Source organism: Siniperca chuatsi, linkage group LG21 (assembly GCF_020085105.1).
Source record: "Siniperca chuatsi isolate FFG_IHB_CAS linkage group LG21, ASM2008510v1, whole genome shotgun sequence".
In the NCBI taxonomy this organism is placed as follows: domain Eukaryota; kingdom Metazoa; phylum Chordata; class Actinopteri; order Centrarchiformes; family Sinipercidae; genus Siniperca; species Siniperca chuatsi.
This window is the reverse complement of record NC_058062.1, coordinates 1,946,770-1,961,139: the sequence shown is the minus strand read 5'-3', so window position 1 is coordinate 1,961,139 and position 14,370 is coordinate 1,946,770. Positions and strand designations below refer to the sequence as shown.

At 41.1% G+C, this 14,370-nt stretch overlaps 1 protein-coding gene across 2 annotated transcripts; it reads left to right on the top strand.

The window, feature by feature from the left end:
• The first annotated feature begins 1,783 nt into the window (after window positions 1-1,783).
• amdhd2 (amidohydrolase domain containing 2) lies at window positions 1,784-14,111 on the top strand. Of its 2 annotated transcripts, XM_044181595.1 has the most exons (13): window positions 1,784-2,159; window positions 2,243-2,288; window positions 3,505-3,638; window positions 3,777-3,913; window positions 4,888-5,027; window positions 6,772-6,826; window positions 7,931-8,143; window positions 8,296-8,384; window positions 8,770-8,914; window positions 11,108-11,215; window positions 11,432-11,500; window positions 12,364-12,465; window positions 12,550-14,111. In XM_044181595.1, exons 3-13 carry the CDS (start codon window positions 3,562-3,564, stop codon window positions 12,627-12,629), a joined length of 1,215 nt encoding a protein of 404 aa, XP_044037530.1. In that variant the 5' UTR covers window positions 1,784-2,159; window positions 2,243-2,288; window positions 3,505-3,561; the 3' UTR covers window positions 12,630-14,111. The 2 variants fall into 2 exon arrangements, with proteins under 2 accessions (XP_044037530.1, XP_044037529.1); XM_044181594.1 differs by lacking the exon at window positions 2,243-2,288 and having other exon boundaries at window positions 1,785-2,159.
• The last annotated feature ends 259 nt before the right edge of the window (window positions 14,112-14,370 follow it).

Sequence of the window (14,370 nt, the reverse complement as noted above, 5' to 3'; positions counted from 1 at the left end):
GCTAACTGTATATAAAGTAGTTAAAACTAACTAACTGTATATAAAGTAATTAAAACTAGCTAATTGTATATAAAGTAGTTAAAACTAACTAACTGTATATAAAGTAATTAAAACTAGCTAATTGTATATAAAGCAGTTAAAACTATTTGTATATAAAGTAGTTAAAACTAGCTAACTGTATATAAAGTAGTTAAAACTAACTGTAGTAATTAAAACTAGCTAACTGTATATAAAGTAGTTAAAACTAACTGTATATAAAGTAATTAAAACTAACTAACTGTATATAAAGTAGTTAAAACTAGCTAACTGTATATAAAGTAGTTAAAACTAGCTAACTGTATATAAAGTAGTTAAAACTAGCTAACTGTCTATAAAGTAGTTAAAACTAGCTAACTGTATATAAAGTAGTTAAAACTAACTAACTGTATATAAAGTAATTAAAACTAGCTAACTGTATATAAAGTAGTTAAAACTAGCTAATTGTATATAAAGCAGTTAAAACTATTTGTATATAAAGTAACTAGCTAACTGTATATAAAGTAGTTAAAACTAACTAATTGTATATAAAACTAAAACTAACTGTATATAAAGTAGTTAAAACTAGCTAACTGTATATAAAGTAATTAAAACTAACTAACTGTATATAAAGTAGTTAAAACTAGCTAACTGTATATAAAGTAGTTAAAACTAGCTAACTGTATATAAAGTAGTTAAAACTAACTGTATATAAAGTAATTAAAACTAACTAACTGTATATAAAGTAGTTAAAACTAACTAACTGTATATAAAGTAATTAAAACTAGCTAACTGTATATAAAGTAGTTAAAACTAGCTAACTGTATATAAAGTAGTTAAAACTAGCTAACTGTATATAAAGCAGTTAAAACTAGCTAACTGTATATAAAGCAGTTAAAACCAGCTAACTGTATATAAAGCAGTTAAAACTAGCTAACTGTATATAAAGCAGTTAAAACTAGCTAACTGTATATAAAGTAGTTAAAACTAACTAACTGTATATAAAGTAATTAAAACTAGCTAATTGTATATAAAGCAGTTAAAACTAACTGTATATAAAGTAGTTAAAACTAGCTAACTGTATATAAAGTAGTTAAAACTAACTAACTGTATATAAAGCAGTTAAAACTAACTAACTGTATATAAAGTAATTAAAACTAGCTAACTGTATATAAAGTAGTTAAAACTAGCTAATTGTATATAAAGCAGTTAAAACTAACTGTATATAAAGTAGTTAAAACTAGCTAACTGTATATAAAGTAGTTAAAACTAACTAACTGTATATAAAGCAGTTAAAACTAACTAACTGTATATAAAGCAGTTAAAACTAACTAACTGTATATAAAGTAATTAAAACTAGCTAACTGTATATAAAGTAGTTAAAACTAACTAACTGTATATAAAGCAGTTAAAACTAGCTAACTGTATAAAGTAATTAAAACTAACTAACTGTATATAAAGTAATTAAAACTAGCTAATTGTATATAAAGTAGTTAAAACTAGCTGAAACAGTATAAAACAGTATATAAAGCGTTGATGCTTCAGTATTAATAATCTAATAATGTCAGACAGAATCAGAATCAGTCACAGGAGACATTTTACTGCAGAACCAATACTTTTACTACATGAAGCTGATAATACTTCTGTACTTTCACTTGAGTAAAGGATCTAAATACTTCTTCCACCACTATACACAGTATTCATACAGTAATCTGTATCCGTCAGTAAACTACAGGAACAGGTTTTTTTATGGTCAGCTGACCTGCAGCTCCGCTTTGTCACATGACATCCGTTTCCCCCGTTTCTGTCCTACAGACTCAGCTGATCTGGGGCAAGTACCAACACTAGACAAGTACTTTAACAGTGTAAAACACTAGTTTAGTCTCTTTTTTTTGCCTGCTAATGACAAAATAGCTGAAGGGAAATACGGAATGTACGGTCGCCGAACTCGCTTAAAAAATATGGTTGTTTAATGTAGCCTCCCTCGCCTAACTCCTCTGTTTTTGTGAAAGAAGAGCGACGTGGTGACGGTTGAACAAGTTTAAATTCTACTGGAATACGTGTTTTATTGTGTATTTAGTGTATGCCGATTTGACAACTGGATTCTACCAATCCTCAGACCTCTTCCGTCTTTCTTTGGCAAGGTATGTAAAATAGGTCAGAGCTAAGCACCACTTAAATTGACTGTTTTTTGGATGGAGTTTGGCATTGTGCATTTTTCACGCAGAGAACCCGACCAGAGCCACAAGTAGCAGCTTCCGAAAGACAGCCAGGTAAATGTATACGTGTACAGAATATGAAAGACGACGGCAAAGAAGATTAATACTTATTTTACTTATTGCAACATCATTTAAAAAAAAAAAACGCCATGAGAGCATAAAGAAGATCAGGGGTCAAAGTCAGCTGCTGCACCTACAGTGATAAGATCTCAGATATCTTTTTATACTGCTGCTGGTCGGACACTTCATATCCAGTGATAGTAGTAAATAAAAAGATGAACACCAACCACGACCTTCACGTTTTCGTTCTGCTTCCACTTATGTTCCTCTCAAAGTCTTTAATTTGCTTAAAAAACCCCATGACTCTTTGAAAATGAAGAAACATTTGCTTGATTCAAGATAGATATGTAGATTATATGTAGACTTCAGGTTCGGCTATAAAAACTTGAATTCCTTGTTACATCTTAATTTTGAGTGTCTGCTGATTGTATTTGTCTTATGTGACAGTAAACTGAATATCTTTGGGTTTTGTTGTTTAGACAAAACAAGACTCACTCTGAGTTTGAGGAAATTGTGCTGGTTTTTCACTGTTTTCCAGGTGCAAAGTAACTGAGTACTGAACTCAGGTACAATTTTAAAGTACTTGTACTTTACTTGAGGCAAATATTGTAATTTTTACTCCACTACATTTATTTGATAACTTTAGTTACTAGTTACTTTGCAGAATCAGATTAATAATGCAAAATATAAATTATGATTATGTATATTTAATAATTTATATTGTTATATATTAAGAATAAAACTTTATTGATCCCCAGGGGGAATTCACAAGCTACTCAGCAGATAAATTAGTTGATATTAGCTCCACTTTTACCAGCTGCAACATTAAAGTGCATCATTAATTCTAACACTGTAATGAATACTTTTACTTTTGGTACTTTAAGTATATTTTAAAGCCAATACTTTTGTACTTTATTGCTCATTTTGTCCGAACCAACGGGCCAAAACCCAAAATGTGCAGTTTACTGTCACATAAGAAAAGAGAAGCAGAAATCTGTCACGATTGTGAAGTTGGAACTAAAACAATTAATCGATTATCCTATTAGTAACATTTTCTGTCGATCAACTAATCGATGGCTCTACTAATCGTTGCAGCCCTAGTGTAATGTGGGAAAAAAGTAATAAAATGTTCAAGGTAACAGAAAATCCTCCTCACACGTGCTGTTTCTGTAACAGAGGAGCGTTTGATTTATTCTGCTGTGTCTTTCAGTCGTCTGAGGCAGAGTGGTGGAAGAGCTTGTCTCCGCTCGTCTGCCGGGAGAAAAACATGCCGTCCAACAAATCTGACGCACCCATCACTCAGTTCATCAACTGCAGAATACTCCGAGACCACCGGCTGCAGAGGTGCAACACACACACACACACACACACACACACACACACACACACACACACACACACACACACACCTCAGGTTACACTGTAAAAACAGCAGGAAGTCACTGTGTGTGTGTGTGTGTGTGTGTGTGTGTGTGTGCGCAGAGAGGACCTGTGGGTGCGTGACGGGAGGATCTTAGATCCAGAGAAGCTGTTCTTCGATGAGCAGGGTTACGCCGACAAGCGTGTGGACTGTGAAGGCAGCATCATCGCCCCGGGCTTTATAGACGTTCAGATCAACGGTACCACACACACACACACACACACACACACACACACACACACACACACACACACAGCTCAGTATATTGATAAGTAGTTTGTCTATAGCTTGTGTGTCACCATCATGTCGTGCTGCCTTCAGGGTATTTCAGCAGCTAAACTGAACTAAATAAAACAGTAAAAAATGCCCAACTGAAGTTCCCAGAGCCCGGCGCGACGTCTTCAAATGTCCCCTTCTGTTCAATAAACAGTTCAAAGCTCAGAGATATTCAGTTTACTGAGATTTCAAACAGAGAAACGCCGAAAATCTTAATTTTTGCTTTTAAAAATGAGTGAAACAAATGATCAGTTAGCAAAGTAGATGTATTTTCTGTCAGTTGATTAATCGATCAATCAGCTAATCATTTTAACTCTAAATCGATTTATAATTTTAGTAACGTTTTAAGCAAAAAATACCTCAAATTCAGTAGCTTCTAAAATGTGATTATTCACTGGTAAACTGAATTTTTGGATGTTTTAACAAAACAAACCATGTCAAGACCGACGTTTAACATTTAAAGAGCTGAACTCTATTATTTGATCAGTGGATCGACTGAAAAATTAATCAGCAACTATTTTGATTATCGATTAATGGCTTCAGTCATTTTTATCAAGCAAGAATCTCAAACAGAGTGTGAAGAGTTGCTGTTTCTCTTCGTCACGTGTGACAGTAAATTGAATTCCTTCAGGTTTTGGACTGTTGGTCGGACAAAACGCGCGCCTTGAAGACGTCGCCGTGCTGTTTTTTTTAACATTTTGTTAGACAAAGCGATAAATCCAAAATAACTGCAGATTAATCAAGAAAGTTAGTTGCTGCCAGATGTGTGCTGCAGTGGTAGGCCACTGTTCGCTAACAGGTGGAGGAGAACCTACAGACGTTTAACCAGTCGTCTGGTTGTCGGTGCAGATGTAAACACACTCAGTGACGGTTCTTCTACCTGTCCTCTCCCTACAGGAGGATACGGCATCGACTTCTCTCAGGCCTCGGTGGACGTCAGCAGTGGAGTTTCTTTTGTGGCCAAAAAGATCCTGGAGCACGGCGTGACGTCCTTCTGTCCCACTCTGGTCACCTCTCCTCCTGCTGTCTACCACAAGGTGACGCGAACACTTCAGCTTTATGACCCAGTGGGAGAATCGGGGGAGTGTGTTTTGGGCGTCTGTAGATAGAACAACAACAACAACAACAGGGTAACACGAGCTAAACTGTTAAAAAAAAATTATTATTTCTATGCCTAACGTAGAAAAGGTTTCAGTCGTAGTCGTCTGGACGCTGTTTTCAGAATCAAGACGTTTCGGCTCCCATCCGGAAGTCATTCTCAATTGTGAAAATGGTCTGAGAACTCAGAAATTTAAGCTATTCTGTGTTACATAAGCCCCGCCCTCAGGGAGGAGTCTACCTGAGTATCTGTTGATTAGCTAGTTTCACCTGAAACTGACCTAATAGTTTCCATGATGGCCCAGTAATCAGTAATCAGGCCTATTGTTTTCTGGCTGCACCTCCCTCATCACTGTTAAGTACCTGATTAGCATGTGATTGGCTTGACCACGGTGTTAATACACTGTTTCACAAAAATGGCTTCTTTGACTCCTCTTTCAAACCAACTCTTCTCTCTGCTTAGAATCTTCACCTCGCTGTCTTCAAATGTGCGGTTTGTAGCTTTTAGACGCACGCGCGCTCTGTAATCCCGAATCAGCACAGTCGACTGTGCTGATTCGGGATTACAGAGCGCCGTGCATTTGCGTCTAAAAGCTACAAACCGCATATTTGAAGACAGCGAGGTGAAGATCCTGAGTAGAGAGAAGAGTTGGTTTGAAAGAGGAGTCAAAGAAGCCATTTTTGTGAAAAAAAAACCCCTCTTTGAACAGAAATGGTGGTCTGAGATTCAACTCTGCCCAAAGTTTACCACAGTGTATTAACACCGTGGTCAAGCCAATCACATGCTAATCAGGTACTTAACAGTGATGAGGAGGTGCAGCCAGAAAACAATAGGCCTGATTACTGATTACTGGGCCATCATGGAAACTATTAGGTCAGTTTTAGGTGAAACTAGGCAGGTAAACAGCAGACACTCAGGTAGACTCCTCCTGAGGGCGGGGCTTAAGCAACACAGAGTAGCTTAAATTTCTGAGTTCTCAGACCATTTTCACAATTGAGAATGACTTCCGGATGGGAGCCGAAACGTCTTGATTCTGAAAACAGCGTCCAGATGACTACGACTGAAACCTTTTCTACGATGGACCACTCCTGGACGAATGAGGGACGACACCGTCTTCTATGCCTAACGTTATTATAACGTTACATGTACGTGGTGCAAATGCTAGGATAAAAAAGCACCCTGATTCAGTAAAGTTGTAGCTATTTAACCAGCTGCAGGGGCCTTTTTAAACCAGCTGCAGAGCCATAAATAATACTGAATAATGGTGAAGTTTAAAACATATAAATTTTAACAACTCTAATACTAAATAATGTCAGAATGAAGTCAGTTAAGCAGTCACTGAGTGACACAGACTGGATGCAACATGAGGCTCGTCTAATTAGCTGCTGCCGGATAAAAGCCGATTTTCAAGCAATGAACTGGACACTCATCCGGAAACAGATTTTAGTTCTCACGTTGTTTTCATGAATGAAGCTGTCCATTAACTGGACTATCCGTTCCTCTCGTGGTGCGGCAGTGACTGACTGGCTGGTTTTAGTCCAGTAAGTGTCGCTGGCGGGCTTTTGAGAGCATCGTTGACTAAATTATTGACTTTTTTTAAATGGATTTTCTTGGTTTTGTTGAATATTTGTGAGATGAAGCTGCTGCACACATAAAATCTATCGTTAAACTGTGTGTTTCAGGTTCTGCCTCAGGTCAAAGTTCACAACGGAGGAGCGCATGGAGCTGGAGTTCTTGGTAAGACGTTGCTTTTGCGGCTACGGCGACCCCGTGCGTAGGCCAGCCCCTTAACACCAAAGTATAAATCCAGCTTAAGGCCAGATGCCCTTTTAGAGTACGTCTCCACTAAAGGTGTCAGTATGCTTGTAAGTAACTGGCTCGTGTGACATCTGAAGGCAGAAGTGTTGAGATGGATGAGGCGGACGAGACGTGATGATCGTACAAATGGCGATAATGGCGCGCGTTTGTATTTTTTTTTAAGGCGTTCATGATGTTGAGCTTGAGAATAAAGTTCACACCTCCACAAACCAGGCGAGTCGCTGCCTGAAGTAGGTATAATCATCACATTGTCATTTTGGAAAGTTACAGTATTGTAGGACACAGATTTCACAGATGTTTTAAGAAAGACAATCACTTTGATTAAAGTGTACTGATTGATCTCATCACACCAGAAGAAGATAAGCTAACGACACGGGTCTGTTTCCGGGTTCATGTCTGTTCAAAATCATCTATGTTTTGGTTATTATTGTCATACATTCCTGTGTTTAAATTACTGGTTGCATCATGTTAAAGGATGGTGTTATTTTGTATATTACTTCCTGTCTGCGGCTCTCAGCTGCGAGCCCATTGGTTCCCGCTGAAGACGTAAATCTTTAACAACACAGATCTATAGCTTCCTGTTTAAAAAGGCTCAGTAGTTTCCTCAAACAGCTGCTCGCTGCAGTTTTTATCAGACTAACAGGAGGAAACAGTGCATCTGTTGGGGACTATTTCCAGCGGCGGATGAATCCACATGTGGTGCTGTAGTGAGTGTTTGGGGCAGCAGGACGGTGTGTGTGGGGCTGAGTCAGAATAAACTACAGTGTGTGTGTTCATGGTGGTGAAGGAACATGTCAGCCAGTGCAGCAGAGCGGCTCGCTGATGTGTTTTAATAGTTTCTGGACAACAGTGGCGGCTGTGATTCACACACAACACCTGTTACATTCACTGCTGGTTTTGGTCTTCTTCGTGGGATTTGTTGACAAAAATAAAAATATAGAATATCAGCTTATCCTTTGAAATTATTTGCTGCAACAACAAAGTGGAGTTTGATCTGCTCTCTCTGTGATTGTCTGTGCGCAGGTTTTCATCTGGAGGGCCCGTTCATCAGCGTGGAGAAGAAAGGAGCTCACCCGGAGCAGTTCCTCCGTACCTTCCGGTCCGGAGGGATCGAGGACCTGATGGAGGCCTACGGCAGCCTGGACAACGTTGCCATAGTGACGCTGGCTCCTGAGCTGGCCAGCAGCCAATCGGTGGTGAGGATGCTCTGCCAGAGGGGCATCACTGTGTCCTTAGGTGAGCGTCATTTACTCACTTACATCCACCACAAGACCCAAACAGGCCCTGATAAGACTGATGAGTTTACACCTGAAATGTAAGAACACAACGCAGGTGTGTTGGCTGTATTCATGTGCGACTCCATTAACGGGATCCGTCTCCTCATGTAGGTCACTCTGTGGCCAACCTGTCCCAAGCTGAGGAGGCTGTTCAGCACGGAGCCTCCTTCATCACTCACCTCTTCAACGCCATGCTGCCGGTGAGTCCCACCCGATCCTCTTTCAGAACCTGCGTCCGATCGCCTTCCCGTGCTCGCGATCCACGATCTGCACGATCCGAACCACAAAAAGGTCAAAACAATCATGAGAAAACATTTTAGTGACGACAACACGGAAGAGGTAACTTGGAGGGGGGGGGGAGGTGCAGTCCTGTAGCGAACTCCCAGTCCTCCCCCCACCAACACCTGCCATCTGTTTCTTACAATGAGCAAAGGGGGTCTGGTTGTCAGGACCAAATGACCGGCTTCATATTTGGGTCCACCTGACGACTGCAAGTCCAAAATATTTACTCTCGTCGTAGCTCTGGTTCGGTCTCATCCATTACTTACAGCATCTTCTTTTGTCTTTGCCTTTGCTGGGATCCAGTTCCACCATCGGGACCCTGGTATAGTGGGTCTGCTGACCAGTGATCAGGTTCCTGCAGGCAGGACAGTCTATTATGGCATGATAGCTGATGGGATCCACACCAACCCCGCCGCCCTGCGTATCGCTCACAGAGCGCACCCTTCAGGTCAGTGAAGGTGGTTTTTCTCTCAGCAGTTCTTTGCTTCTACCTCGGACGTGCAGAGAGGACAGTTCAGGTTTTAGCGACGGTAGCTTCGGTCGGTGGAAAGCCTCAGAGTCTGCTCCACAGAGCGCCAAAGTCACTTCCTGTCTGGCCTCTGTCCACCAGCGTCTTTCTGAAAAACCGAAGCGCGTTCCTGGACTTTACTTCCCATATGATAAGATAAATCAGCTGCTTATAGATATTAGAAACTGAAACCTTCGTGATTTTAACAGAACTGAACAGCCATTACTTTGCGAGCACAATAAAAACTACAGCTCCCACGAGCAGCTGTTCACATCATCGTAACTTGGTTTCTTCCGCATCCATAAAATTCACACGCTCTTTTTTTTTTTTTTTTTTAGCTGTAATTACGCTGAAAAAGTGTTTCCGCTGTTCGCTCCTCTCTGTCCTGCTGCTGTCGCAGACGTGTCCGAACTGACCGCAGACGCTCGATTCTTCCGTGGACGGCGTTTAACCTGCGATGGTTTAGGGCTTATGGGGAAATATAAACAGAAATAATGAATGAATTAGATTTTTCTGTTACTTTCCGAAGCTGGATTTGTTGTTAATAGTTACAAATGTCGATGAGATTTTAAATGAATACATTTTAAATTAAAAAAATAAATTAAAAATGAGCTTTTTTTTTTAACTTCTGGAACAGGACTTGGGAGCTGTGAGTCACATTTTGCTATAAAATGAAAATGTCCGTGTAAGTTACTGATCATATATGGAGGTCATTTAATAAGACCACCCAGCAGCAGGAGACTCATCGTGTTTCGGTCTTTCTTTCTTTTGTGAAAATGTTTCGCGCAAAACGCATAAAGTTTTAGGTTTAACGTCCTAAATGACACGAGGTCCGCAGGTATACCGGCCCAGTTCAGACTCTGAGACGTTTATGAAACATAAACAAAGCAGCAGGTAAACCTTCACGTGAAACGCCTGCAGAAGTCCTGAAAAATGTTTAGTAATACTACAATGAAAAGTGTGAAAATCTATGAAGTTTCAAAGTGGCGATGAAATAATTGCTTTCTGCACGTCAGGTACTTAATTGTGATTATAGGAATATGCTTATAATTTCCTTAATGTTTAGGAGGAAGCAGGTTTATCTCCGGTTATTTGCAGTTTACTAAAATGTACATTTAAATATTTGCATGATTGGTCCTTCAGGATGCCCCCGTAGCTCCCAAAATATCTTTGTTTTTTGTTTGTAGACTGTGGTGGATTAATTATCCACTATGGACACATCGTTAGCGGAAGTGCGTCGTCTGTTCTGTTGTGTGTACAGTTGGTGCTCCCAGCTGAAGACTAGCGCTTTTTACAGACCAGTACACCCAGTAAGCCTTTATCAGTGAGTGCAACAGCTGGTATTTTCTTTGTTCAGGCTTTTGGGGGTTTTGGGAGGCCATAAAAATAATGTGTCGCCATCTCTCTCTCGCTTCAGTTTCTCTCCCCGCTGTATTATCCGTGATGAAGCAGATGTGAAATACTGTCTGCAGATCCATTTTCTCTCGAGCAGTCATGCTACATTACATCTGAAATTGTGGGAAACATGGAAAAAGATTTAAAAAATGATTTTGTTAAGCTTCCAAAGAACCCGAAAGCTGTTTCGTGATGGAAACATAGTGCGTTTCTGACTGTATTCGCTTGGAGTATGTTGCTAGGACGTTTATCACCAGGTTTTGGTGATTAAAATGCTGTTGAGGCCATGTTAACGACTTTTGGATGAGTTGTTTTGTTCTGACAGTTTTGGTCCCCATACTTATGACCAAATACCTGCAAGACTAACGACATTCCCATGAGCCTCAGCTGCACTTTGTTTAGTGTTAATCAGCTATTTCCAGCATGCTAACATGCTAAGATGGTGAACCTTTTCCACAGTCTATGTGGTAAACATTATACAGCAGCATGTTAGCATGCTGACGTTGTAGCTCAATGCTAGCTGCAGACCCTTTGGTTTATGAATGGATGATTTCTCGGTCCCCAGAAGCGGCTGGTGCTCTTTGTGAGTGTGTTTATACAGCATGTGCACGCTTGTTGTTGATTTTTGTGACTTCACGCCTGTCTGAATACAGCTCAGCAACGATCTTACGCTTTCTAACCACACTTACAGTAAGTACGACGACGTCGCCTGGTCATCACGTCTGTCTGTGCCTTCAGGTCTGGTGTTGGTGACCGATGCGATCACAGCGATGGGTCTTCCTCCTGGTCGTCACACTCTGGGCCAGCAGGTCATCGAGATCCAGGGCCTCCACGCTTACGTTGCAGGTCTCAGTTTTTCAGTTTTAAAATATATTAACACATTTTCTATTAGCGGTGAAACCAGTCGTGATGGATTTACAGAGGTAACGCAAATACGTTTGTAGCGAGGCCTGTAGAAGGAGAGGTATGCCCTCCTTAATGTCTTCGCCCCATCAGTCTCATTGACAAGACTTTGAGTTTTAATTGATAAATCTCTGTGATTTCACTCTTTCTGTCTTTCAGGCACTAAGACCCTCTGCGGCAGCATAGCCACGATGGATATGTGCATACGGCACTTCAAACAGGCTTCAGGTCAGTTTGTGCGCTTTGCTTTCTTGGTTAACACTTTTTATAAAAACTTGCTACGTCCTTCTGTCCTGGCAGCAAAGACCAGAACACAACCAAAAAAAATAAATACACACATAAAGAGTTTTTTTTACAATTTTAATACTTTTTTTTTGCGTTCTGTAACAACACAAAACTTCTCAACGACGGATTCATGTTCATGCATTCAGGTAAACAGGAGGCTCCCGGGTTAGGGTCGAGGGTTTTAAGATTATTACTTCCTGGGAATATATCGCTCTTTTCTCGCCATAAATGATTTTAAAAACAGAACAATGGAGAAGGCACCTTTCTTCCATTATATACAGTATTCTTCAGTACTCAAACATCAGGAACGAGGACATCAGAGGGACAGCTCATGTTAGATGTTTCGGAGATAAAGTCAGAGAGGCCAGATTGAGGTGGTTTGGACGTGTTCAGAGGAGAGACTGTGAATATATTGGTAGAAGGATGCTGAGGTCGGAGCTGCCAGGCAGGAGGTCTAGAGGAAGACCAGAGAGGAGATTTCTGGATGTAGTGAGAGAGGACATGAAGCTAATTGGTGTGAGTGAAGAGGATGCAGAGGACAGGGTTAGATGGAGGCACATGATTCGCTGTGGCGACCCCTGAAAGGAACAGCCGAAAGGAAAAGAAGATTCTTCAGTACTCAAACACACAGACACACGTGTTAAAAATCCCAGAATCCTGCAGGTACTTTGCCAGGAAATGGTGGCGAGAATTCCCGCTAATAACGGGATCCCAGTTCCAGGTATTGACCCCCAGCTTCCACGCAGACTTCCACAACAACGCCACCATTTTTCTGAATTGCCTTTTTCGTGTGTGTGTGTTAACAGGCTGCAGCGTGGAGGAAGCTCTGGAAGCTGCCTCGCTCCATCCCGCTCAGCTCCTGGGCGTCAGCCACAAGAAGGGAAACCTGGACTACGGATCAGACGCAGGTCAGGATTTACTGCGTCAGCACAGCCGAAAGAAATCTGTTTATTGTGTACGTGTTTGACCCAAAACACACGACTCTGTTGCAGACCTCGTTATGCTCGATGATGCCCTCAACGTCAAAGCCACCTACATTTCTGGAGAGGAGGTTTGGAGAAAAGCACCATAGAAGAAGAAGAAGCCTGCAGATGGAAACTGGGCTGACAGCTGGGACCTCCGGTGCCTTCGGGGGACGCTGTTTACCACAGAACCACAAATCCGTTGAATGTTTTAATTCATCAGAACGCACAGTGAACTTTACTTTCGCCACCTAACGCACGTCAGTTAAGACTCAAACAAAAAACAAAAAAAACTACTGGATGGATTACTGTTGAAATGTAGTGCAGAACTTCGTGGCCCCCAGAGGATGATATCTAATGACTCTGGTGACTTTTCTTCTAGCCCCACCAACAAGTCAGAACTTCTGTTTGTCAAACACCTTTAGTTTATGACAAGACACCTCTAAAATACACGTACATGACCACGACTCCCATCAGCCTTTCGAATAGCTTCAGCTCAGACTGATGAAAGGTGATTTTACAGCTGCTACAAACTGAGTCCGAAGCCCCATTCAGACAGGGTGAATATTACAGGGGCAGGTGGCTGATCAAATATTTACCCTCCGCCTTCGCAATAAAAGTTTCAGCATTTTAGCCACCGGCAGACTACTGGAGCTGGTTCTGTCATACATAATGATGCTGCAGGAAAACCATCATCACAGGCGGGTCTAGCATTATAGTTAGTGATATTCATTTAGCAGTAATTTAATTATTAACACTGACAGCTGCAAACTACTTAATTGTCTCTTTCTGAATGTTGATTAGGCTGCTTTTACAGTCAGAAAGAGACCACGACCACCACGCATCTCATCGGTTCGGCTGAACAAAGACAGCGATCCCCCCGGAACGTGATGCTGCGACAGCCTGCATCGTAAAGTTTAACTTCCTTCTTTGTATGAGCTGCTGAAACTCCGTGGCAGCAAACGGCTCTGTGCATAAACACTCAGAGATACACGTTTGAAATGTAAAGCGTCTCGGGACAGACATATGAGCTCCGACTGGAATTAAAATCACTGACCAGCGCAGGTGATACTGAAACCATCCCACCTCCCCTAGAGACATAAATCCCGTCCAAATGGGGCTTTAGATGTCCTAAAAAGGCCACCGTACAGGGGCCTTTTCCTCTAACTTCCTCTCCACATTTCATCCATCCAGAAACCTTATTTTCCGGAGCGTAACGAGCCTCGCAGGAGCGCTGCTTTGGCTGCAGATTTGTCGTCTCGTTGGGAGTGACTTCGCTGTCGGGCAGTACTTTTGATTTTCTTAAAAAATAAGTTTTTAGCAATGATCAGCCGCCCAGTTCTGAATCTGACTCGCAGGCCTCTCTGGGTGTGAGTGTCTTTCTGTGCAGAGATGACGTGACATGTGATTGTGCACTTCCTGTCAGAGACCTGCATCCAGACGCTTTACAGCTTATTTTAATCACACGTTACATAGATGTGATTTAAAGGGAAACATTTTGGTTATTAAACTGGATAAATCAGCTTTCGGTGAACGTTACTGTAACATGATTGTTCTTCTTCAAAGCAATAACATTTACTTTTGTTATATTACCTGTTGTCTGGGTGGATTCCTGTCGTTTGTGTGCTGTGGTAGAGTAGAACTGCCTGGATCAGATATTCCTCGCCGTCATCTAACTGCATAACTATTCCTCCATTTCTCTTTCTGCAGTTGGACCCTGAGTGTTCATGGCCCCCGGTCTCAACGCCGCTCACTGCAGGCAGCACACGGGCTACCTATGCTGTATGTGTAGGTGTTACTGCATGATTTAGCCTGTTTATTACACTTCATATATACTTTACAAGTCACATA